The sequence below is a fragment of the Stegostoma tigrinum genome, chromosome 7, assembly GCF_030684315.1.
Source record: "Stegostoma tigrinum isolate sSteTig4 chromosome 7, sSteTig4.hap1, whole genome shotgun sequence".
Lineage (NCBI taxonomy): Eukaryota > Metazoa > Chordata > Chondrichthyes > Orectolobiformes > Stegostomatidae > Stegostoma > Stegostoma tigrinum.
The window spans coordinates 67,165,826-67,193,176 of record NC_081360.1 but is presented as its reverse complement, the minus strand read 5'-3'; the positions used below and the strand labels follow the sequence as shown (position 1 = coordinate 67,193,176).

Genomic DNA, 27,351 nt, shown 5'->3' with positions numbered 1-27,351 from the left:
CAATTCCTGTGAGGTCTGCTGTATCTGGGATTCCACAGGGACCTGACATGCTACTTCAGTCTGCATTGCTTCAATTACCATCTGAACATTGTACCATCTAGGCTTATAATTCTGTTTTAAGGTCATTTAGAAAAAAATCACCAACTCAAATTTGGTGCAGCTCGCTACACGTTTTGATTTTTTTTTTCAAAGGTTATTTTATAATATTCAAAATGAGCTGAATGTATCGATCAATGTAAAATCTAGACTATATGGTTGACAACTCTGGCATACATATTTCACACACGAGAATCTTACAAACAGACAATAAAACAATTAGCAAGTGGCCATTTTACTTTAGAAAGCTAATTACTTAAAGAGTAAAGCTAACTGAATGCTTGAAAGGAATTAAGTTAATGCCGTGCCTTATGTTCATTGGGCAAGTTCATAAAACTAATTTTCTCCATTTTATGAAAGCAGTCTTATTCATGAACTTAGGATCTAACTACCTCTCCCCACGTTGTACATCTTCTCTATAAACAAGACAAAACTATTCACAGTAAAAATCACTGTTTTATGATCGAAACTACTTAGTTACACATTTGGCTATAACACTGTATATTGGCGTAGATATACAATACTGATTATCCATGATAAATACACACCAGTCATGACAGTATACTGTGTAAAATTTATGCATTTACCCATTGTAAACAATCAGTTTAATTGTTTTCTTCACACGTTTTCTTTTCTGCTGTCAATGCTTGTTCAGGTTTTTTGGGAAATAAGGAAATATTCAGAAACCACTAGATGGCAACAGCAACTTGTCATGGTGTCTGCTCATACTTTCACAGGTTTATCAGGTTGTTTCAAACATACATTTAACAATTGTGACTTTTGAGTGTCTTTAACCGTTGCTGTGCTGCAGAGCCTGTACGTGCTTAGTTTAGTGATTTCATAGAATGTGTCTCCCACTCTGCTTCTTATTTCTCCTCCATCGATGACTTGAAGGGTACTCTGGAGAGTTGTACACTTTGTATAAATTATACAACTAGTCAGGAGATGCGAGGAAATAGTCAGATAAAGAAAACCAATGTTATTTTCCTTTCCTGATGCAAAGATGTTTACTTTCATGTCGGTGTTTTCCTGTGCATGTTGAACTTACTAATAACTTGTGAAATTATACCTTAGATTATAAAATCAATGCCCAATTTTATAGTTTACAGTTATTATCATACTAAATCTGCAATGTGAAATGCATTTAAGGTGGTGAACAGCGCATTTAAGGTGGTGAATAGCTTTAGCTTTTATTTTAGCCGTGGTCCACTTAAAACAGAAGTCTTGCAAAACTGAACACAGGAGCAGTTCCATTTCTTTTCCTGTAGTTTGTCTCAATTAGTTCATATTAAGACCAACTTCTCTCTTATCATTTGTGCAATAATTTGTCAGAGATATGTCGGAATCTTTGAAAGAAGTTGCAGCTTGATTCAAGGACATGTGTTATTGGAAATGCTACAGATTTCATGGGTAAAGATAGTAAGTATAAAGAATATAATGTGCATTTTTCTTTAGAAAGAATATTATTGCGAGGATGTACTGTCTGAATGTCTAAGGTACATATTCTCAATACTTAGACTTGTATAAATTTGTTTTAACTGTGGATGGCATTTTGTTAGTTTATACTACTTGGGTAAACACTTTTGAAAGCTTACAATGAAAACATGAAAATATACCATTAGATCTGTGCTTCTATAGAACATAGAACATTACAGCACAGTACAGGCTCTTCGGCCCTCAATGTTGTGCCGACCTGTCATACCGATCTGAAGCCCATCTAACCTACACTATCCCATGTACGTCCATATGCTTGTCCAATGACGACTTAAATGTACTTAGAGTTGGCAAATCTACTACCGTTGCAGGCAAAGCGTTCCATTCCCTTACTACTCTCTGAGTAAAGAAACTACCTCTGACATCTTTCCTATATCTTTCACCCCTCAATTTAAAGCTATGCCCCGTCGTGCTCGCCATCACCATCCGAGGAAAATGGCTTTCCCTATCAACCCTATCTAACCCTCTGATTATTTTATATGTCTCAATTAAGTCACCTCTCAACCTTCTTCTCTCTAATGAAAACAGCCTCAAGTCCCTCAGCCTTTCCTCATAAGACCTTCTCTCCAAACCAGGCAACATCCTAGTAAATCTCCTCTGCACCCTTTCCAAAGCTTCCACATCCTTCTTATAATGCGGTGACCAGAACTGTATGCAATACTCCAAATGCGGCTGCACCAGAGTTTTGTACAGCTGCAGCATAACCTCTTGGTTCTGGAACTCGACTCCTCTATTAATAAAAGCTAAAACACTGTATGCCTTCTTAACAGCCCTGTCAACCTGGGTGGCAACTTTCAAGGATCTATGTACATGGACACCGAGATCTCTCTGCTCATCTACACTACCAAGAATCTTACCATTAGCCCAGTACTTTGCATTCCGGTTACTCCTACCAAAGTGCATCACCTCACACTTGTCCGCATTAAACTCTATTTGCCACCTCTCAGCCCAGCTCTGCAGCTTATCTATGTCTCTCTGCAACCTACAGCATCCTTCGTCACTATCCACAACCCCACCGACCTTAGTGTCGTCTGCAAATTTACTAACCCATCCTCCTACGCACTCATCCAGGTCATTTATAAAAATGACAAACAGCAGTGGACCCAACACCGACCCTTGCAGTACATCACTAGTAACTTGTCTCCAGGATGAACATTTCCCATCAACTACCACCCTCTGTCTTCTTTCAGCATGCCAATGTCCAATCCAAACTGCTATATCTCCCACAATTCCATTCCTCCGCATTTCGTACAATAGCCTACTGTGGGGAACCTTAACGAACACTTTGCTGAAATCCATATACACCACATCAACCGGTTTACTCTCATCTACCTGTTTGGTCAACTTCTCAAAGAACTCAATAAGGTTCGTGAGGCACGACGTACCCTTCACAAAACCATGCTGACTATCCCTAATCAATTTATTCTTTTCTAGATGATTATAAATCCTATCCCCTATAACCTTTTCCAACACTTTACCAACATCTGAGGTAAGGGTCACTGGTCTGTAATTACCAGGGTTGTCTCTACTCCCCTTCTTGAACAGAGGAACCACATTTACTATCCTCCAGTCATCTGGCACTATTCCTGTAGACAATGACGAGTTAAAGATCAATGCCAAAGGCTCGGCAATCTCCTTCCTGACTTCCCAGAGGATCCTAGGATAAATCCCATCCAGCCCAGGGGACCTATCTATCTTCACACTCTGTAGGATTTCTAATACCTCTTCCTTGTGAACCTCAATCCCACCTAGTCTAGTAGCCTGTATCTCAGTATTCTCCTCGACAACATTGTTGTTTTCTAGAGTGAATACTGTCGAAAAACATTCATTTCGTGCTTCCCCTATCTTCTCTGACTCCACACACAACTTCCCACTACTATCCTTGATTGGCCCTAATCTTACTTGCGTCATTCTTTTATTCCTTAAATACCTGTAGAAAGCCTTAGGGTTTACCCTGATCCTATCCGCCAACAACTTCTAATGTCTCCTCCTGGCTCTTCTGAGCACGCTCTTTAGGTCTTTCCTGGCTATGTCATAGCCCTCAAGCGCCCTGACTGAGCCTTCACATCTCATCCTAACATAAGCCTTCTTCTTCCTCTTGACCAGAGATTCAACCTCCATCGTAAACCACGGCTCCCGCGCTCTACCGCTTCCTCCCTGCCTGACAGGTATATACTTATCTAGGGCACACAGGAGCTTTTCCTTGAATAGGCTTCACATTTCTAATGTGCCCATCCCCTGCAGTTTCCCTCCCCATCCTATGCTCCCTAAATCTTGCCTAATCTCATTGTAATTGCCTTTCCCCCAGCTATAACTCTTGCCCAGTGGTATACACCTATCCCTTTCCATCACTAAAGTAAACATCACAGAATTGTGATCGCTATCACCAAAGTGCTCACCTACTTCCAAATCTAACACCTGGCCGGGCTCATTACCCAGTACCAAATCTAATGTGGCTTCGCCCCTTGTTGGCCTATCTACATACGGAGTCAGGAAGCCCTCCTGCACACACTGGACAAAAACTGACCCATCTATAGTACTCGAACTATAGTGTTCCCAGTCAATATTTGGAAAGTTGAAGACCCAACATGACAACTACCCTGTCTCTCTCACTCCTATTGAGAATCATCTTTGCTATCCTTTCCGCTACATCTCTGGAACTATTCGGAGGCCTATAGAAAACTCCCAACAGTGTGACCTCTCCTTTCCTGTTTCTGACCTCAGTTCATACTACCTCAGTTGACGAGTCCCCAAACATCCTTTCTGCAACTGTAATATTGTCCTTGACCAACAATGCCACCCCCACCCCTTTTACCATCTTTTCTGTTCTTACTGAAACATCTAAACCCCGGAACCTGCAACAACCATTCCTGTCCCTGCTCTATCCATGTCTCAACTCCTTCCCAAAAATTTTCAAGTTTTGAGAATTTTCATGACCCCTTAATGAGACCTATGAGAGCTGAGCGGTGGAGAGGTGAGACAGGTGGCCTACAGATTTGGGGGGCGGCATGGGGTGTGCAGATACGGATGGTGTCAAATCTGTGACATCAGAGGCAGGAGAAGGAAGAGAGACCTGTTGGTGCAAGGTAGAGACTTTAAGGCTTGCTGGAGGGTGGCCAGTTGCATGTTTGGGTAGAAGTACATCAATTATAACTTGATCGCAACTCCACGATGGCTATTGTTGTCTTGGAGCTCATGGCACAAAAATTTTATTTTGTGCCTAACATCACTTTGGGGAACCCTATTCTAGATTTTAAGGGTTAACATTTTCAAAGATTTAAAAAAGAATTTAAAAAGCATTCTTCTTCTTTATTCATTCATGAAATGTGGGTGTAGCTGGGAAGGCCAGCATTCACTAACCAACAATAATTGCTCTTGAACTGAGCTGTTTGCTGGGCCATTTCAGAGCAGAGACATCAACCACATTGCTCAGGGCTGGAATCTCAGTTCAGGTAAGAATGGCAGGTTTCATCCCCGAAGTAAATTAGTGATCCAGATGGGTTTTTATGACAATTAATAATAGTTTCATGGTCACCGACACTACCAAAACTAATTTTCAATTCCAGATTTTACTCAAAATGCAAAAAGAACTGCAGATGCTGGAAATCAGAAACATAAGCAGAAATTGCTAGAAAATCTCAGCAGGTCTGGCAGCATCTGTGGAGACAAATGTCCAGACCTGCTGAGATTTTCTAGCAATTGCTGCTTTTATGTCAGATTTTACTCATTGGATTAAATTCTGCCCATGGCAGGGCCACTGGATCCAAAACACTAACTCTGATTTGTCTCCACAGATGAGGAAGAGCTTTTCCTGCAATTTCTTTCTTTGTTCCAGATTTTACTCATTGGATTTAAGCTCTTTCCTTAAATTTGCCCATGAGAGATTTGAATCCACATCCTAGAAGATTGAACTAGGCATCTGGGCTGCTGGCTCAGAATACCACTGTCTTCCCTTTAATCATATATTTCTCAAGTTGTAATCAATTTTGTTAATGAGCTATTTTTGAAGTCTGATCAGAGTTACATTGTCAAAAAGCAATAATATCCGAGCAATGTGTCAGCAATACCCCACAAACATTCATGGCAGATCCACTGGGCTGAATTTCCCATTTTCAGTTGAAGTGCTTTGTTGAGTCAATGCAATGGCTCATAACGGTTTTTTTCTCATGTAGCATTTTATGCTTTTATGTAATTATGCAACCTAGCTGTTTGACACTATTCTTGTGCAATTGAGCAGAAGGAGAGGTGGAAGTGCCTGTCACTTCCAGGCCCGTTCAATGTTCATACTGACTCCAGCCTATTGATCAACTACATACCAATTCATACACACTACAAGTCAGGACTGGCCCTTTGTGCTGTGGTACTTGACTATTATATGAGAACAGGACCGAAAAAGCAAACTTGCACCCCTGCTTCACAGACAGGGACCTGGAGATGCAGACAGGATTGTTACTTGGCTTCAAAGTAAAATGTTGAAGAGCTGAAGTGGTGTGTGATGGCAGGCATGATAATATGGGGGAGCTCACAGACAACAAAATGTGAGGCTGGATGAACACAGCAGGCCAAGCAGCATCTCAGGAGCACAAAAGCTGACGTTTCGGGCCTAGACCCAGCATCTGCAGTTCCCATTATCTCTGATAATATGGGGGAGCTGGCGGTTTACAGTTGCAGAGATGAATTGATGATGGGTGGAACAGGATGGCAATCATAAAGCATGCACGAGTATTATGGTGAAGAAACTGTTGTATGGTGGCCAGAGCCAGATACTTGCTCTGATTTATATATCTAAAATTTGCTGCTGTAAAAGATACATTTTGTTAAAGCTTTTCATTTTAAGAGGAAACCTACATGTATACTGCATGAAAGGAGAGTGCCAATTGGATGGCAAGTGGACTGGATAGCTAGTGGTGTTATCAAGGAGAATACGCCAGTTAATGATGATTGGAACTTAACTGCTAAGCTTTGAAATTCATACACTACATTGCTTAGCAATGTGCTATGCAGAGCATCTTTTTGGTAGCATTCCACTAGTGAAAATGCAATTCATGTTGCTACTGCATAGCAGCAGCCTGAAACAGTTAGTTTTGCCTACTGCTAAAATTTTTGAATTGCCTTACACTTCCAGAGCAATCTGATATAGACTGGCCACTTTTCATGGCTGTACATGAGTTTTGTATGAAATGCAGTGAGAAATCATTAATCAGGTAGCCACTATCCTGCTGGATAGCTTTGATGCACCCGTTTGATGTTTTTCATACAAATAAGTAATATAGCAAGTGAATTTCATTGTTAATGTGATGCCGAGTATAACGGCATATGTCCCAGAATCTGGTGGATATTATCAGATATACAATCAGCTGTTCACAACAAGCAAGGTACTGGCCATATCCAGTCATTCTGCATTTGCAAAATTGGGAACACAACAGACTGGGTGACCGCTTTGCAGAACATCTACGTTCTGCTCGCAAAAAAGACCCTGAGCTTCCAGTTCCCTGCCACTTTAACACACCACCCTGTTCTCTGGCCAACATCTCTGTCTCTGGCTTGCTGCAGTTTTCTAGCAAAGCTCAATGCAAGCTGGAAGAACAACACCTCATTTTCCACTTGGGGATCCTGCAGCCTTCTGGATTCAATATCGAGTTAAATAATTTTAGGGCCTAAACTCTCACATGTCCTAGCCCCCTACCCCACACACCAAGCCTTCTTATCACATAGTCTGCCATTACACACTACCTATTGTTAGTCATTACCAGTCCCCATTAACAGCTATTCACCCTCCGAGTGAGATCATTACCAACTCCTTTATCAATCCAACTGCTCTTCTCTCTTTTCAGGCTCTATTCCTTACCCTACTGTTTACTCCCTACTCCATACCCCTTCCTATTTTCTGCATATAAAACCACGTTTTCCCAGATACCATTAGTTCTGAGGAAGGGTCACCGGACCCAAAATGTTAATTCTGATTTTTTTCTTCACAGATGCTGCCAGACCTACTGAGCTTTTCCAGCGACTTCTGCTTATGTCCAACATGATACGTGATTCTGCAGTATGGTGGCACAGTGGTTAACACTGTTAACACCAGGGACCCGGATTCGATTCCAGCCGGCATACTCCTCTTGTAGAATGTGGGATGTAAGGGTCATTATTAGTGTCCCTTATAACTTCATCTGCGAGAACTCAACTCCAGCTCCTCACAGACCACATTAGGGAACTGGAGCTTGAGATGGGTGAACTCCAGATCATTTGGGAGGCTGAGGGGTGTTGGGAGGAGTTATAGGGAGGTGGACACACCAAAGTTACAGGACAAAGGTAGCTGGGTGACTGTCAGGAGGGGAAAAGAGATTAGGCAGACAGTGCAGGGATCCCTTGTGGCCGTTCCCCTCAATAATAAGTGTACTGCTTTGGATACTGTTCAGGGGATGACGTAACAGGAGAAAGCCAATAGCAACCAGGCCTCTGGCACTGAGCCTAGCTGTGTGACTCAGAAGGGAAGGGGGGAGAATAGGACAGTGATAGCGATAGGACAGTCACTGGTTGGAGGAACAGACAGGAGATTCTGTGGTAGCGAGCAAGACTCCTGGATGGTATGTTGCTTCCTGGGTTCCAGGGACAGGGATGTCTCAGATCGAATCTTCAGGATTCTTGAGGAGGAGGGAGAGCAGCCAGAAGTCATGGTACACATCAGTACCAATGACACAGCTAGGAAACGGGATGAGAACCCGAGAAATGAATATAGCAAGTTAGGATGGAAGCTGAAAGCAAGGATGAACAGAGCAGTAATCTCAGGATTACTACCAGTGCCACGGGCTAGTGAGGCCAGAAACATAGAGAGGGAGAGCACAGCTGAACACATGGCTACAGAGTTGGTGTAGGAGGGAGGGCTTCAAGTTTGTGGATCATTGGGATTCCTTCTGGGGAAGGTGGAACCTGTACAGGAAGGACAGGTTACACCTGAACTGGAGGGGCACCAATATCCTGGACAGGAGGTTTGCTAGAGCTCTTTGGGAAGGTTTAAACTAGTTTGGCCTGGGGATGGGAACCAGAGTTACAGATCAGAGGATGAGGTAGCCAGTTTACAGGCCGATAGAGCAAGCAGATTATCTGTGAGGAAGGATAAGCAGTTGATAGGGCAAAATGGCGGTCAGTGTGATGTGCTGAGGTGTGTCTATTTCAATGCAAGAAGTGTCAGGAATAAGGTTGACAAACTTAGAGCATGAATCAGTACTTGGAACTAAGATGTTGTGGCCATTACAGAGACTTGGATAACACAGGGATAGGACTGGTTGTTGGATGTTCTGGGGTATAGATGTTTCAAAAAAATTAGGGAGGGAGGTAAGAGATGTGGGGGAGTGGCATTGCTAATCAGGGATGGTATCACAGCTGCAGAAAGGGAGGTCATGGAGGAGGATTTGTCCACTGAGTCAGTATGGGGGTAAGTCAGAAACAGGAAAGGAGCAGTCACTTTACTGGGAAGTTTTCTATAGACCAACCCCCACCCCAATAACAACAGAGACACCGAGAAACAGATTGGGAGACAGATTTTGGAAAGATGCAGAAGTAATAGGGTTGTTGTCATGGGTGACTTCAACTTCCCTAATATCGACTGGAATCTCCCAAGTGCTAATAGTTTGGATGGAGCAGATTTTGTCAGGTGTGTCCAGGAAGGATTTCTGACTCAATATGTAGATAGGCCGACTAGAGGGAAGGCCATATTGGATTTGGTGCTTGGCAATGAACCAGGCCAGGTGTCAGATCTCTCGGTGGGAGAGCATTTCATTGCTAGTGATCACAACTCCCTGCCTTTCACTATAGCCATGGAGGGGCATAGGAGCAGGCGGTATGGGAAAGTTATTAATTGGGGGAGGGGAATTAGAAAGGTATTAGGCAAGAACTGTGGAGCACCAACTGGGATCAGATGTTCTTAGGGAAATGCATGACAGAAATGTGGAGGTGGTTTAGGGAAAAGTTGCTACAGATATCGGATAGGTTTGTCCCACTGAGGCAAGTAAAGGATGGTAAGGTGAAGGAACTTTGGATGACAAGATATGTGGAACACCTAGTCAATTTTATACCCAAGATTACTACAGGATGCAAGGGAAGAGATACCTGCCTGTTTGGCAATGATCTTCGGGTCCTCACTGTCCACTGGAGTAATACCAGAAGATTAGAGGGTGGAAGATGTCATTCCCTTGTTCAAGAAAGGGAACAGGGACAATCCTGGAAATTACAGACTGGTCAGTCTGACTTCTGTGGTGCACAAATTATTGGAGAGGATTCTGAGAGATGGTATTTATGATTATTTGGAAAAGCACAGTTTGATTAGAAATAGTCAGCATGGCTTTGTGAGGGGCAGGTCATGCCTCATAAGCCTTATTGAATTCTTTGAAAATGTGACAAAACACATCGATGAAGGTAGAGCAATGGATGTGGTATATATCAATTTTAGCAAGGCATTTAATAAGGTTCCACATGGTAGGCTCATTCAGAAGGTAAGGAGGCAAGGGATTTAGGGAAATTTGGCTGTCTGGATACAAAAATAGCTGTCCAATAGAAGACAGAGAGTGGTAGTAGATGGAAAGTATTCAGCCTGGAGCTCGGTGACCAGAGGTGTTCCACAGGGATCTGTTCTGGGACCTCTGCTCTTTGTGATCCTTATAAATGACTTGAATGAGGAAATGGAAGGGTGGGTTAGTAAGACTCGAAGGCTGGTGGAGCTGTGCACAACGTGGACGGCTGTTGTAGGTGGTAATGGGACATTGACAGGATACAGCGCTGAGCAAAGAAGTGGCAGATGGAATTCAACCCAGGAAAGTGTGAAGTGATTTATTTTGGAAGTTCAAATTTGAATGCAGAATACAGGATTAATGGCAGGATTCTCAGCAGTGTGGAGGAACAGAGGGATCTTGGGGTTCACGTCCATAGATCCCTCAACGTTTCTAGCCAAGTTGATAGGGTTGTAAAGAAGGCACATGGTGTGCTGGCTCTCATTGGCATGTGAATTGAGTTCAAGAAACGTGAGGTTATGCTGCAGCTCTATAAAACTCTGGTCACCTCATTACAGGAAAGATGTGGAAGCTTTAGACAGAGTGCAAAGGAGATTTACCAGGATGCTGACTGGACTGGATCGCAGGTCTTATGAGGAACGACTTTGGAAGCCAGGGCTTTTCTCATTGGAGCGAAGAAGGACGAGAGGTGACTTGATAGAGGTGTATAAGATGATCAGAGGCATAGATAGAGTGGATAGTCAGAGACATTTTCCCAAATAACTATTACAAGGGGGCATAATTTTAAGGCAATTGTAGGATGGTATAGGGGAGATGGCAGAGGTAGGTTCTTCACACAGAGAGTGGTGGGCGTGTGGAATGTGCTGCCAGCAGTGGTAGTGGAGTCAGATACTTTAGAGACTTTTAAGTGATCCTTGGATCGGCACATGGAGGATAGTAAAATGTAGGATATGCAGGGTAGATTGATCTGAGTAGGATAATAGGTCGGTGCAATATCGAGGGCCATAGGGCCTGTACTTGGTTGTACTGTTCTATGTTCTATGATCTTATCTGTACAGAGCTTGCACATTGTCCCTGTGTCTGTGTGGATTTTCTCAGGGTATTCTGGTTTCCTCCCACAGTACAAAGATGTGCAGGTTAAGTGGATTGGCTCCGCGATATTGCCCATACTGTCGAGGGTGGGAAATGCAGGGATAGTGTTGGGGGTGGGTCTGGGTGGAATGCTCTTCAGAGGGTATGTGCACTAGATGGGCTGAATGGCCTGCTTCCACATTATATGGATTCTAACTTCTAACATTTGCTGGATAATCCGGACTGTGCAAAGCAATACACTGACATTCAAATTAGGATTGTTTGCTGGGCTCACATTACTACTGGATGTCCACTGGGAGCTATGTTATATTAAAACATAGGGCCTTGCTCTTAACAGACAGGAAGAATATGTGCATGTACTGTTTTGATGCAATAAAATAGGTGACAGCAATTCACTATGTCATTTATTGCAGAATGCCTTGACCAGAGTCAATCTGCTTGGTTGCCAGTCATCCATCAATCATGATTACCTGGTGCATTCTCATTGGCAATATCTCTATAAAAACATATCTACTTGCAAACCAATCAACACTCTCTTCTCATACATTATAAATGTTGATTCATTGAATATAGAATACGTATTAACATGTTTTCTTGCAAATTACCATGATAAGTACAAGATGAAACGCTTCAACAAAATCTGTATGTTTTAGTTCGACTCCTATAAACTTAATTTCAAGCCATATTTTATGATAATTATTTTTCCATACCATTTTCCAATTCCTTTCTAGGTTGAAATCATTCTAGTCATTCCAGATAGCTCAAACCCTCTCTGCTGCCAGCAGTCTCAAATATCAGTGATAATGGGATCTACATCTACATGGAATCCGCCATCTACAATCCGACCCCACCAGCCAAGACATTTTTCCATCCCCACCCCTGTCTGCTTTCCGGAGAGACCGCTCTCTCCGTGACTCCCTTGTTCGCTCCACACTGCCCTCCAACCCCACCACACCCGGCACCTTCCCCTGCATCCGCAGGAAATGCTGCACTTGCCCCCACACCTCCTCCCTCACCCCTATCCCAGGCCCCAAGATGACTTTCCACATTAAGCAGAGGTTTACCTGCATATCTGCCAATGTGGTATACTGCATCCACTGTACCCGGTGTAGCTTCCTCTACATTGGGGAAACCAAGCGGAGGCTTGGGGACCGCTTTGCAGAACACCTCTGCTTGGTTCGCAATAAACAACTGCACCTCCCAGTCGCAAACCATTTCCACTCCCCCTCCCATTCTTTAGATGACATGTCCATCATGGCCCTCCTGCAGTGCCACAATGATGCCACCTGAAGGTTGCAGGAACAGCAACTCATATTCCGCTTGGGAACCCTGCAGCCCAATGGTATCAATGTGGACTTCACCAGCTTCAAAATCTCCCCTTCCCCCACCGCATCCCAAAACCAGCCCAGTTCATCCCCCCCCCCCCGCCACCGCACCACACAACCAGCCCAGCTCTTCCCCTCCACCCACTGCATCCCAAAACCAGTCCAACCTGTCTCTGCCTCCCTAACCTGTTCTTCCTCTCACCCATCCCTTCCTCCCACCCCAAGCCGCACCTCCATCTCCTACCTACTAACCTCATCCCACCTCCTTGACCTGTCTGTCTTCCCTGGACTGACCTATCCCCTCCCTACCTCCCCACCTATACTCTCCTCTCCACCTATCTTCTTTTCTCTCCATCTCTGGTTCACCTCCCCCTCTCTCCCTATTTATTCCAGAACCCTCACCCCATCCCCCTCTCTGATGAAGGGTCTAGGCCCGAAACGTCAACTTTTGTGCTCCTGAGATGCTGCTGGGCCTGCTGTGTTCATCCAGCCTCACATTTCACAGTCTCAAATATCACTTGTTTCTTGTGATCAGTAGAAAATGTGGTACTCAAAATGTGGACTGAACAGTGAACTGTGCAAATAATCACAATTTCGTTTAAATTGTATTCCATTTTGCCTGGTTTCAAATTTTGTTTGATAATATTCCTGTGCAGCATCTTTGGACTTTTTAACAGCACTACTATTTTTCTGTTGCTTGCTGCTTTACATTAGCTAAGCACAATAAATATTAAGTGCATGTGAACTCTTTCATATGCATCCTCACCTATTTCAACATCATTCAACAATTACACACTCTGCCATTTTGTCTTACATGTGTTTCAAGTGCAAGAATAATGTTTCACTCACTTGTTTCACCTGGTCAGATATTTTGTTTAGCTTGTTCTACAGTTTCTGTGTTTTTCAATTTTATTGCCCATATTTGTTTAACATTTTTTGTAAATTTAACCATTTTTAAAGAATTTAGAATAAAGTTGTCAGGTAAATTAGCAGTGCTGCCAATATAGAATTCTCAGCTGTATTTTTACAGTAAGCTAGTATTCGGTTTAATAACTGTTCTGAAGGAAAGATGTCTCCAACAGTGCAATAGTCTTATACTGCTAAGCAAGGTGTCAACCTACATTACGTAATCAAACCTCTCAACAAAAAAACAAGACTGCCACCAACTAAGTCAATTAAGCACATACAACTGCTGAAACAGTAGTAACAAATGGTTGATGCCTCATTATGCTCAAAATCAAAATGTGCAAATTCACACATTTGCCACTCATTTGTGTACTTCTTAATGTTGTCATTGAACTTTTTAATGCCTACTTGCATTTTGTGACTTGTTATTAATCACATCATAGAATCCCTGCAGTGTGGAAGCAGGCCATTTGGTCCATCGAGTCCACAGCAACACTCCAAAGAACATCCTACACAATCCCCTACACCATCACTGTAACCCTATGTTCCCCTTGGCTAATTCACTAACCTTGCACATCTCTGGACACTATGGGCAATTTAGCATGTCCAATTCACCTAACCTGCATATCTTCAGACTGTGGGAGAAAACCGGGGCATCCAGAGTAAATCTGCGCTGACACGGGGAAAACATGCAAACTCCACATAGACAGTCGCCCAAGGATAAAAACAAGCCTACATCCCTGGCGCTGTGAAGCAGTAGTGCTCACAATATCGGGGATACATTATGAAACTAAGAAAGAGGTACGATTAACACCATCTATACTTCTCATGAAGTTCAGTTCATATTTTAGGCCGTCTTTTCACCTCTTGATAACTGTTCCTTTCAAAGGTGAAGATGCTTGCAGCACTACACGCATGTTGTTACTTTAATCTGTATTTCCATTCAGAGTTATAAGTCATTTATGGATGAGATATGAACCATATACTGAGAGCTTTGGCCATACAATCTGTGTTGGCAGTTTTTTTTTGATTTTGCAAATCAGGTTCAAGTTATGTAATGGATTATGTGAATCTTTAACATTAATTCAGAATCTGTAAGTCAGGTGTTGATAGGTTAAAACATATGCAAGATAGCAAAGAGCTATTGTATTCTAATATCTCTGAGCATTAAATTCATGTGTCAGTTACATTTTAACAAAAATAGTTCAATGCTGCACTATATCCATTTGGTGTCTGTTTCCTGAGCAACTGAAAGCAGCTACTAGAATGCTATGTTCTAGGTATTTTGGAAGACGAATAGTGTGATTTTGAAAAATGAAGAGGATTCCAGGAGAACGGTATATTGCAAATCACAACCTTGGTTGAATATTACATTTAATTCTCATTGTTATGTTATATGCTCAACTCAATGTCTCTAACCTTACCTGCCTGAAATTTCTGCTTCTCAAAATTGTTTTCATCAATTATCAACTTCTCAAAACACTTCTCTTCTTCTTTTCTGAGAATATTGGGAATGTCACATTCTGGTGGGTTGCTTTGCACCTGTAAAAACATAGAAATAACCTGCCAGTGTAGCTTTGTCATGTTTCGAGCATCAGAAAATGAAACACGTGGGAAGGAGATGTCCGCCTCTTGATTTTGTTTTAAACGTTAGCTTGCGACATTCTTAATGCTCTACATACTTTGTACTGTAATCATCCAGTTACACCTGCGAATGAGTTGCTCGATCTCGGCCATTTTCTATAAACTCTGAAATCTGTAACCAGTCAAATGACACGGAGATAACAAGATGTGGAGCTGGATGAACACAGCAGGCCAAGCAGCATCTCAGTAGCAGGCCTCTCAATGTTTGGATTTTGACACAAACTACCCCTTAGCTGGAAAATAGGTAGCATCAGAATACTTTGAATTACCTAGTTGTACATAGAAGACCACAAATTAGAGCACATCTGTTTAAAACAGAAAAGCACAGCATGTTCGTAGGGTGTTCAAGGCATTATACATCTCTCAATGGTTTCTATTAGCGTGTTCAATAATATGTTTTGCCATACTTAAGGCAATTTAATGCTTTTCCAGACTACTGTGGGCAGTGAATTGAACAGACTAGTTATTAACACCGGATTGGTGTTCTTTGCTCCAAAACGTCGAGTGATTCAAGTTGATCAGGAATTCAACCTTACGCTCGACGTAACGAGATGGTACATCTTAACTGTGAAAATGTGTAAAATAGTCTTGGCATTTAAAAAAATGCCCAATAATCTGACCTTTTATCTTTACTCTTACTATTCAAAGAGTAGTAAGAAAATGGAACGCTTTGCCTGCAACGGTAGTAGATTCGCCAACTTTAAGTACATTTAAGTCGTCATTGGATAAGCATATGGACGTACATGGAATAGTGTAGGTTAGATGGGCTTGAGATCGGCATGACAGGTCGGCACAACATCGAGGGCCGAAGGGCCTGTACTGCGCTGTAATGTTCTATGTTCTATGTTCTTTTCTCACGCATTAACTTCAAATCACGAAAATTAATTAATTAAAATTCGTGAGAAAAATGTTCACCTAAACAGAAAGAATTAAACGGTTTAACTTACTGTGATGATGGAGTCCAGATAAATCAGAATTAGAAAGATCTTCTTGACGTCAATACTTCCCAGAAGTTGTGTTCCAGCCGCTCTGTGCATCACTGCATCAAATCGCACGAAGTTCATCAATCTTGCCAATGAAAATGTCAGTTTCGATTTTTGATTCCTCGGTAATTAATGTAAAGCTGGCCCTACCATACGAGGAAAATAACCCAGTCCGAGCTCGGAGCTTTGACCATGAGCAGCAAACCCCTGCTCACACGAGCATTCAGTAAACCTTGGACAGAAACTTAACGGCCGCTGATCGGAGCACGTTTACTTCAGAAATAAAGTGCAAAACCCGAGATGAGACATTTCCACATCTCCGGGAATAAAGGCAGCGTTACTTTTCACACGGTGTTCTTCAACAATGGCAAATGCTGAAAAATGCTTACATCCCAGAGTCCTCGGAAAGCAGATTTAGCATTGGTCATGTCCGACTCTTCGCGAAAACCATTGAAATGATGAAGACTCCGGATCCTGGCCAGGCTTGGTCTGATTTGCGGGATGATCTGTTGTTTTAGCCGCTGTAATGAAGACTCCGCCGCGAGTACTGAGTGATTTGTCGGTTCTCACGTTATCGTTTATTCACTGACAGTGACTGATCAGGGGAGGAGTAGGAGGAGGAACCCTGTGAGCAGCAACCGCATTACTAGTGTTTGTGGAGAGCAAACAGTTAACGTTTCGACTTCACAGTGCTTGTCGTTAGTTATGAATAGACGTGAACAAATTGCCTTGATTCTTTGCAATTGGCCTACAAGCGCAACCATTAAGAAAGCGCAACAACGTCTGCACTTTCACAGGAGGCTTAGGAAATATGGATGCGCCATAGAAAGCAGTCTAACCCGATGCATCACAGCATGGCATGGGAACTGCTTTTCCCAAGACCTCAAGAAACTACAGAGAGTTGTGAACGCAACCTTAATTCAATATCAAACTGTCTTCCATCCATTGACTCCTCTGTACGTTCCTCCGACTCCCCAAAGTAACCAACATAATCAAAGACCTCTCCCATGGTGGTGAAACTCTCTTGAACTCGCTTCCATCAGGCCGAAGACATGAAAGTTTGAATACAGGTACCAACTCATTCAAAACAGCTTCTTCTCTGCTGTTATCAGACTTTTGAACAAACCTCTCAAATGTTAGTTCTGAACTCTCTGCACATTCTCTGCAGCTCCAACACTATTTTGCACTCTGTTCTGTTGCTCTGATGCACATTGTATGGGACAATCTGTCTGCATAGCATGCAAAATAACTCTTTTCACTGTACCTCAGTATATTTGATAACAATGAATCAATCAACACCATATCAATCCTTCATGGAGTTGCACTTTAATCAGTAATCCATTGTGAAATTGCATTTTTTAAAATGCTTTTAATAATTTTAAAGTAGTCAAATTGGTCTTTTTTTTACATCCACATTATCTATTAGTTGCCCTTAAAGATTAACAAGGCCGTCTATGCGTGGAACTGCTGGAGATGGATGAGATACTAAATGAATACTTTGCATCAGTATTTACTTTGGAGATGGATGTGGAAACTAGAGTACTTGGTGAAATAAATAGTGATATCTTGAAAAGTGTACATATTACAGAGAAGGAGGAGCTGGATGTCTTAAAACTCATAAAGGTGGATAAATCCCTGGGACCTAATCAGGTGTACCCTCAGACTTTGTGGGAATCCAGGGAAATGATTGCCCCTTGTTGAAATATTTGTAAAATTCATAGCCACAGGTGAGGTGCCGGAAGACTGAGCATGACTAATGTGGTTAGAAAGGATGTAAGGAAAAACCAGAGAATTATAGACTACTGAGGCTGATATCAGTAGTGTGCAAGTTATTTGAGGGGATTCTGAGGAACAGGATTTACATGTGTTAGGAAAGAAAAGGGCTGATTAGGGGTAGTCAACAAGGCTTTGAGAATGAGATATTATGTCTAACTAACTTGATTAAGTTTTTGAAGAAGTAACAAAGAGGATTGATGAAGGCAGAGTGGTGGCCATTGTCTATATGGACTTCAGAAAGGTGTTTGACAAGGTTCCACATGGTAGACTGATTAGCAAGCTTAGATCACATGGAATCCAGGGAGAGCTAGCCAGTTGGAGACAAAACTGTCTTGAAATTAGGAGACAGAGAGTGGTGGAGGATTATTTTTCAGATTGGAGGCCTGAGACCTGTTCTGTGCCACGAGGATTGGCATTGGATCCATTTCTTTTTGTTATTTATTTAAATAATTTGGATATGAGCATAGGAGGAATGATGAGTAAGTTTACAGATGACACCTAGATTGGTGGTGTAGTAGATAGTGAAGAAGATTATGCCAGAGTACAATGGGACTTTGATCAGATGGCCTGATGGGCTGAGGAGTGGCAGCTGGAATTTAATTTAGTTAAGTGTGTGGTGTTTCATTTTGGTAAAGCATATCAGGGCTAGATTCATAAACTTCATAGCAGGGCCCTGGGGAATGTTGCTGAGAAAGAGACCTTGCGGCCCACCTTCATTGTGCCTTGAAGGTGCAGTCACAGGTAGACAGGGTAGTGAAGAAGGCCTTTGGTACACTTGCCTTTATTCTTCAGTGCATTGCGTATAGTGCCATCGGCGACTTTTGGAATACTGTATCCAATTCTCATCTTCCTGCAACAGAAAAAATGCTGTTAAACTTGAAAGGGTGCAGAAAATATTTACAAGGATGTTGCCAGGATTGAAGAGTTTGAGCTCTAGGGAGAGGGTGAATAGGCTGAGGTTATTTTCTCTGGAGCATTGGAGGCTGAGGGATGACTTTATAGAGATTTATAAAATTATGAAGAGCGTGAATAGGGTGAATAGCTCGAGGTATTTTTGCCTGGGAGACGAAGTCCAAATTAGAAGGCATAGATTTAAGTGAGAACGGAATGATTTAAAAGGGACCTAAGGAGCAAACTTTTCACACAGAGTGGTGTGCTTATGGAATGAGCTGCCAGAGGAAGTGGTGGAGGTTAATACTACTACAGCATTTAAAAAGGTATCTGGATGGGTACATGAATAAAGAAGAGTTTAGAGGGATATGGGCCAAATGCTGACAAATGGAACTAGATTAATTGGCATGGAAGAGTTGGACCCAAGGGTTTGTTTTTGTGCTGTCTTCACCACTTCCTGTGGGCGGCTCAGTGGTTAGCACTGCTCCCTCACAGTACCAGGGACTCAGGTTTGATTCCAGCCTCAGGTGATTCTCTGTGCAGAGTTTGCACATTCTCCCCAAGTCTGCCTGGGTTTCCTCTGGGTGCTCTGGTTTCCTCCCACAGTCCAAAGATGTGCAGGGTAGGTGGATTGGCCATATAAAATTCCTCATAGTGTTCAGGGAGGTGTAGATTAGGTGGGTTGGGGGCATGGGTCTAGATGGGATGCTCTGAGGTTCGGTGTGGACTTGTTGAGTGTAACGGCCTGTTTCCACACTGTTGGGATTCTATTCTAACTCGTTGACTCTACTGTGACATTGGGAGTTGTACAATTTCGATATATTCTATACTGTCACTTCAAAGACTTTCAGGGATATGTAAAGGTATAATCAAACGTTTACATCTGTTTGACATTATCATGCACGGTTTAGATGCTGCGAATGACTTGCGAATATTTTATTTAAGATCTGAAAAAAATACTTTTGGAGCCGGAAAGGGGATTCCTTCTCTGTTGCGGCACAGCTCATCAAATGAATGCTGTCGCTGCCCTGGTAAACTGTTCAAGATTCAAACCGTGTTAAAACAGTGTCTACTCGAGTGGCAACATTAAAGAAATGGATCCGTCCTTATAATACACCACTTACCCTGTGTCCGAGTTTAGAATTGATATTCTATTTCATAAAACCGGGAATAATTCAATGTTTTTCTTTGTTTTATTCATGTATACAGATAATAAAGTAATGCACAGTGTCATTTGGTTACCGTGCTGCTAACTGAAAGTGACTTTGGAAGTGTGAGGTGTCGGAGGTGTTCTAGTGGGCAATCGGCTGGAAACACGGGTTTCTAAATTCCAGAACAAAAACAAAGTTGCGGAAAAAACTCAGCAGGTCTGGCAGCACCTGCAAAGGAAAAAAAAACAGAGCTAACGTTTCGGGTCCGGTGACCCTTCTTCAGAACAGTTCCTAGTTTTTGATCCTGATTTACAGCGTCCGCAGTTTGTTCGGTTTTTATTTTCTAAATTCAGGTACTGGCGGTTAGCGGTAATATAGACAAGAATAAAAAAGGCAGTGGTGGTGTACAATAAAACAAACAGTCGCCGTTGAAGTAATAGAACGTTACGTTACCCAGAAAATATAACTTATGATTTCAGATTGGGAAGTATGTAGACTCACGTAATTTGATAAATGGGCACTTTTTAAATTTTTTTTCTCGTCTTGGTCATACCCTATGTAATGGACAGGCGACAATGGAAGGTGCGAGGAATAGATGTGATGAGTAGCTGTGATATTATTAGAATTTTGCTTTGAATTTGTCTGTTTATTGACATTTTAATTTTCCTATCACACTTTACGAAATCTTTACGTTCTCGGCTATTGTGATGTCGTTGCACTTTTGGATTTGTTACCATGTGATCTGTACCTGCCCATGATTTTTAGCTGGATTTTAGTAAAATGTAGCTTGTTTGCCTTCAGCCCTAGCGTATTTCATTAAATTTTCAACCATTCCTCATATGGGCTTCAGATCAGTATGACAGGTCGGCACAACATCGAGGGCCGAAGGGCCTGTAGTGTGCTGTAATGTTCTATGTTCTATGTATATACCAAAGTATAGCGCAGATGTTAGCTAAGGACTGTTCCCGCGGAGCAGAAAAACTTAGTTGCCTCAGTCAGTGCCCAACAACTGCCATCACAGCCAGTGATCTTCGGTTATTTTGATATGCTTTACTTGTCCTCCAGTAGGAGTTTTATTTAAGATTTCATGTAATTTATGCTGGCTCTCCTCCTCTGCGAGTATCCAATTCATTTTTAAAATAATCTTCTCTGATTTATCACCCCTCCCCCCACCTCTTCAAAAATGTATACCTCTTTAGGGAAGCATATTAAAGGAAATGGACCTTTGGTTTGGCAAATCATCCTTGATGCTTCATTAGGATCAGAAGTACTCTTGCAGTTCAAAGCCTGGCCATTCCAAAACGACAAGGGCTGGGATGCAGCCTAATATTGGTTACTTAGTGAAATAGAATGGAATAGTAGAAAGAAGATTTTTTTTGATACTATTCAGTTGGATGAGTGATATAAATCAGTTTACATTTTCATGAAATAAGTCAATGTTTAACCTACGAAGAAGAAAGTTGTAGAAAGAAGGTTAAAGAGAAATGAGAAATGAGAAGAGAGAATACTGGCAGTAGGATATGGGAGGAATAGAAAGTGATCAGGAAAACAGCAGCTTTTTGATTAAGTCATACTTTTCATCCTTACTACAGAGCTGTTTTTAGGTAGTTTCATCTCTGGGACTCAAGGAAAACTATTGCTATAATAGATTAATGATAATGATGATAATATTTATCCAGTTTAGTACCTGATGTTAGTGTGCAGTTCAAGAGTTCATGTGTTGATGTATACATGTTCAAACTGTGAAGATCACAATATTTTCTTTTTCTTTATTTTGGATTGTAGATCAAAATGAGAAAAGGATACTAATTTGAAACATGTTCAATGGAAATAAATGTTACAGATTTCAAATTTGTTCAAGCAGTACAAAAATTGAGGACAAATTCATCAAGATTAGACATTGATGTGGGAACACTAATGAAGCAACAGATTAGGACAACATGTAATTACCAGCTCACTGACTCTGAATATTATCAGTTTGTTTCTTGAGCCATTCCAACTTTGGAACTAGACTTTTCCTACTTCTTCTGTATAAGGCATAATAACTGTGTGGAACATATTAAATAGACCAGCTGTTTTTTTTTTGCTGTTTGGCATTTTTGTCTGTTCATACATTCACCCCAGGGATTGTGCAGAAGAGAAATACTTCATGATAAAAATTATCAGAGCAAGACAAAATAGGAAAAAACTGAAATTTGAAAACAAATTACTTTGGACATTTCCCTTCAAGTTTAAAGAAAAAAAACATGATATGAATTCCAGCAATTTAAAGTAATTAGCTAACTTTTGGCACATTGTTGTGCTGTATTTGTATATGCTGAAAATGACTCCACAATTCTGCTCCACCAAATAAGGCAACATTATCAATGTTTGCTCATTATCCCTCATGAAATGTTACATACACATAACTAAAACTAAATTCTAAGAAATCTGGGACCTTTCCCACATTTACAGCAATAAGTTGAACACTAGGTTAAGCTGACTAGACACAACAATAACAACACCTTCTACATATTTCTTGAATTTGATGCTTGGGTTTTGTTTTCAAAATTAGTCAACCATGTTTGTAAGCCTCAAGTTTTGGGACATGGACATTTCATTTCGTCTTCTACCTGATTCTTCATGACATTACTCATGTGTATTTGGGGTCTTCAGCATATTGTAATGTTTAGTTTATGTCCTCTCCTGTTCACTATGGGCTACTCTTGTATACAACTAATTCAGGAAAACAATCGTCAAAGTACTCAAAGGTATACAGGATGTCCAGTAGAACATGGAGGAGATTGTTTTTCATGTAGGAGCACTGGGAGAAGGAACCAATGTGATTGAGAGCACCAGGAAGCAATGACAGGATCTGGTCATTGATTTGGATTTGGGGTGCTGAGCCACACATATGATGATATAAACAAAAGGGACAAGAGCAAATAGGACCACCACATCTGCACCTTTCAGATAGAATGTAGCCATATACACCAGCTCCTCAAACTTAGCCAGACAATCTGTTGGCATTGCAAAGACTTGTAGCAAATCCTTAAAACAAAAACTAGACAATTGCTCTTCAGATCTCTTTAGACAATTAAGAAAGTTTTAGGAGATTGCTGTCACCTGCAATCCCAGCTAAATACACATCCACACTGTATCCAGTTAGTACACTATTGCAAGAATCTATTATGTCTCCTCTCTAATTGTATTATTCTAGAGTAACTGTTCTAATTTTGAGGCCTATCCTAATCTTAAATGGCCCTTAGAATCAAGTGCTGTCATATGCATCTGCTTGAGAGCCTTAATCACCACATGAAATCCACAATGAGCTAGTCGGCACAACATCGTGGGCTGAAGGGCCTGTTCTGTGCTGTACTGTTCTATAAGATGGATACAAAGCTAGCTTGGTCATTGAACAGTAGAAATTGAAGGGTGTTTTTCTGATTGGAGATCTGTGACCAGTGGTGTCCTACAGGTATCAGTGCTGGGACCCCTGTTGTTTGTGATATATATAAATGATTTGGAGGAGAAGGCATGTGGTCTGATTAGTAAGCTTGTAGATGATGAGAAGGATACCCAGGATACCGGTAGGTTGGAGACATGGCAGATGAAATTTAATCTGGACAAATGCAAGATGGTGCATTTGCACACATGATTAGCATGCCATCTTGCAGCTGTGTAGAGTATTAGTTAGGCCACATTGGAATATTGCACATAATTCTGGTTGCCACATTACCAGAAGGATGTGGAGGCTTTAAAGAGAGTACAGAAATGATTTACCAGGGTGTTGCCTGGATTGGAGTGTATTAGCTATGAGTAGAGATTGGACAAACTTAATTTGTTTTCAGTTGAACACTGGAGGCTGAGGGGCAACTGATAGAATACAAAATTATGGATAGTTAGAGTCTTTGTCCCAGGCTGGAGACATCAATTATGAGTGGACATAATGTTGAGGTGCTGCTTTTGGAGTGGAATGGACAAGGTTGGAAATCACACAGGCAACCAGGTAAAAGTCCAACAAGTTTATTTGAAAACAAGCTTTTGGAGCCTTACTCCTCCTTCAGGTGTTAGTGAGAGGGGAAGCATCAGACACAGACTTTATAAGTAAAAGATCAAAGGGCCACACCCCTGATGAGGATATATTAACAAACCTAAAATGCTGTTAAATCTTTAATCATTAAGAAGGTTTTAATTGATTAAAATGTATATGTAAATGCCCAAATTCTTTTCAAGCCCATATCATGTGAGAACTAAAACTTTTATCAGTGTATGTGAGGTGACATTTTAGGTCTTACAATGCATACTAGATGTGAGGCCTCTTTAGAACCTGTTTGTGTCTTGGTTTGGAGTCACACTGGTTTTATTTCTAAAATAGGAATTTACAAAACACCACATTGACTGACTGTGTGTGTATTCATGCGCACATGCAGATGGGACTGTGTGTGTGTGTAATATATTTTCCTTACAAATTCTGTGCCTGGTACTACCTTTCTTGCTAACACCTGAAGGAGTAAGGCTGTGTGTTTTCAAATAAACCTGTTACTATAACCTGGTGTCATGTGATTTCTGACCTTGGGGACTTAGATTTAAGGTAAGCATGGGACAGTTTAACGGAGATGTGAGAGTCAAGGTTTTTTATAGATGGTTGTAGGTGACTGTAATGTGTTGCTGGAGGAGGTGATAGAAGCAGAAACAATGGCAATATTTAAGGGGCATTGTGACAGATATTTGAATATGGAGGGAATAGGGGCAGGCAATGGCCTAGTGGTATTATTGCTGGACTGTTAATCTGGAGACCTGGATAACATTCTGGGGACCTAGGTTCAAATTCTGCCATGGCAGATGGTGGAATTTGAATTCAATAAATATCTGGAATTAAGAATCTTTTGATAACCATGAATTATAGAACATAGAACATAGAACATTACAGCACAGTACAGGCCCTTCATTGCCAATTGTCAGGAAAATCTATCTGGTTCACTCTTGTCCATTAGGGAAGGAAACTGCCATCCTTACCTGGTCTGGCCTACATGTGACTTCAATCCCACAGCAATGTAGTTGATTCTTAACTGCCTTCTGGGCAATAAATCCTGCTTAGCCAGTGATGCTCTCATCCCATAAATGAATAAAGAAAAAAAAAATAGAAGGATACAGACTGAGTAGAGGCAAAAGGATTTTGGTTTAGTTGGGTCGAAGGGCCCATTTCTTTTCTGTACTGTTCTTCTGCCTGATAGTTACAAGTATGGTCTCTTGTCTTTAATAGGAATTTCAACACAGAATAAATAGAATTGGTATTTCCAAACCCAGATGCATTGCACTGGATTTTCCACATTGAAAGACACATGCCACACGCATGGACCCACTCTCTCGAGCTATCTAAAGCAGCTGCAATTTATTAATCTAGATGAAGTTACACATTTTCACAACATTGGTGAATGTACAAATATTTTGCGGTAATCCCTTCATTCAACTAATGAATGAAATTAATGAACAGTAATGACTTGGAAATAAGTGTGCAACTTCAGGTCTTGGGAGCTCCATTCAGAAGAATCCATTAGTTCTATTATTTTAACAATACATTACTACCAATTACTTTTTTGTGTATAATCTGATAACATTATTTTTCTCTAATAGCAATGATATGGCAATTTATGGCTTAAAATTTTTGATATCAAGAGAAATAGGATTAAGAAGGCTGCCTACATATAATATTTTTGTTGCTTCTGAAATAATTTAAACAATTCAGATTTAACTGATGTTTTTGAAGATATTTTGGGCATCCTTAGTAACTGTTAAACCTTCTAAGTGGTAATAAATCAAATTCTTGCAGATTTTCCTCAATATGCATCAAACTAACTGGTCTGTAAACCTCAGGACTGATTTCTTCCTGTTATTAACCAAAGGACACACAAATTTGTCTCCAGGCTATGGAAATCAGCTTGGGTTTTTGAAGAAAATTGAATATACAGACAGTAGTTCATGTCAGATAGTCTTTATTTTGTTTTAATTAAGTTTTCGCAAGTTAATCAGTTTTAAGTGTTTTAATCATAATTTGGAACAATTCTAAGTTACTTATATTGAAGTAATTTTAATATTTTATGTAGTTAATTTTAGATGCCTACTAGTAATGCCAGAACTACTGTATCATCGTCAGAAATAAAAAGCAGTAGGAGTTATTCATTTAATGCAAGGCAATATTGGGAGAAATTCTCAGTCATGGGACAAATGGAAGGAAAAGTACAAACACCTGGAGGGAATGATGCTGCTGCAGTTGTAAATTGATAAATTAGGAATATGGGAGTAGATCTCCAGATAAAATTAGCAGAATATGGGAGCATGAAGTTTGTTGGAGCATAGAAGGCGTGAGGGAATTTAAAATAATTCATTCATTGAATGAGGGTGTCACTGGTTAGGACAACATTTATTGCCCATCGCTGATTGCCAAATGTGCAGTTAAGAGTGAACCACATTACTGTGGGTCTGGAGTTACATTTAGGCCCTACCAGGTGAGGATGGCAGTTTCCTTCCCTAACGGACCTTAGGGAACCAGATGGATTTTTCCAACAATTGATGATGGAATTGTGGTCAACATTAGACTTGAAGATTTTTTTAAAATTCAAATTCCACGTCGACCGTGGAAGGATTCAAATCTGGGTCACCAGACCATTATCTTGGTCTCTGGGTTAACAGCCAAGCGATAATGTCACTAGGTCATTGCCTCTCCATTGTAAATCAGGTACTGTCGAGTGAAAATTATGCCAATGGAAACTGTTTTATTAGTGGATCAGTTGGGAGTTGGAGAGGTAGTAGTGCAGTGGTGCAGTTGTAATTCCACTGGTAATCCAAAACCTTTGTCTAATGTTCTGGGGATATGGATTTAAAATTCCATATGGCAGATAGTTAAAATTTGAATTCAATAAATTCTGGCACTGCAAATTAGCCTATTGGTGACCATGTAACCATTGTGAATTATTGTGAAAATAAAACTGTTTTTAGGGAAGGAATGCTCTTATTTGGACTCCATGTAACTCCAAACCAACAGCAATGACTCTTAATTTGACTCTTACTTTGACTCTTAATTGTCTGTCGCAATGGCTGAGTAAGCCATTCAGTTCAAGAGCAACTGGAAAATAAATATCGGCCCAGTCGGTGACACACACATATCACAAACAAAAAACAAATGTTGACTGGCAGAAGCAAGACTAGGGAGAAGGGAATGTTCTGGTTTCTAGACTTGCTATATACAGTAAAGAAGCTGTGATGAGGGAAAGATGCAGGTGCGTGGGATCAGAAAGTGAAAATAAATTTCCTTCACTCTCCAGTACTATAGAAAGCATTTCTTTAACAGTGACCAGATGACATGTCTTATATAAAATGGACACCGCTGAGTATTAATTTTGAATAACAGGAAGATGTTTCATGATTTCACAATTAATTAGCCAGAAAGGTAATTTTTCCCTAGTAAGGATATTGATGCCATTTGGGAGACAGAGGATGACTAAATTAC

General features: G+C 41.0%; 2 protein-coding genes across 2 annotated transcripts in view; one reads left to right on the top strand and one right to left on the bottom strand.

Moving 5' to 3' along the window:
* LOC125454023 (secretin receptor-like) overlaps positions 1–16,566 on the bottom strand; it is a 68,809-nt gene extending 52,243 nt beyond the window's left edge. Inside the window, exons 1-2 of the mRNA XM_048534263.2 lie at positions 16,009–16,566; positions 14,842–14,959 (exon numbers count right to left, since the gene is read on the bottom strand). Coding sequence (XP_048390220.1) covers positions 14,842–14,959; positions 16,009–16,125 — 235 coding nt within the window. The 5' untranslated portion in view covers positions 16,126–16,566. The remainder of the gene's footprint in view (positions 1–14,841; positions 14,960–16,008) is intronic.
* Positions 16,567–17,057: 491 nt separating this feature from the next.
* Positions 17,058–27,351, top strand: part of cfap221 (cilia and flagella associated protein 221) — a 247,144-nt gene continuing 236,850 nt past the window's right edge. Inside the window, exon 1 of the mRNA XM_059647392.1 lies at positions 17,058–17,114. The gene's annotated coding sequence lies outside the window, so the exon portion shown is untranslated. The remainder of the gene's footprint in view (positions 17,115–27,351) is intronic.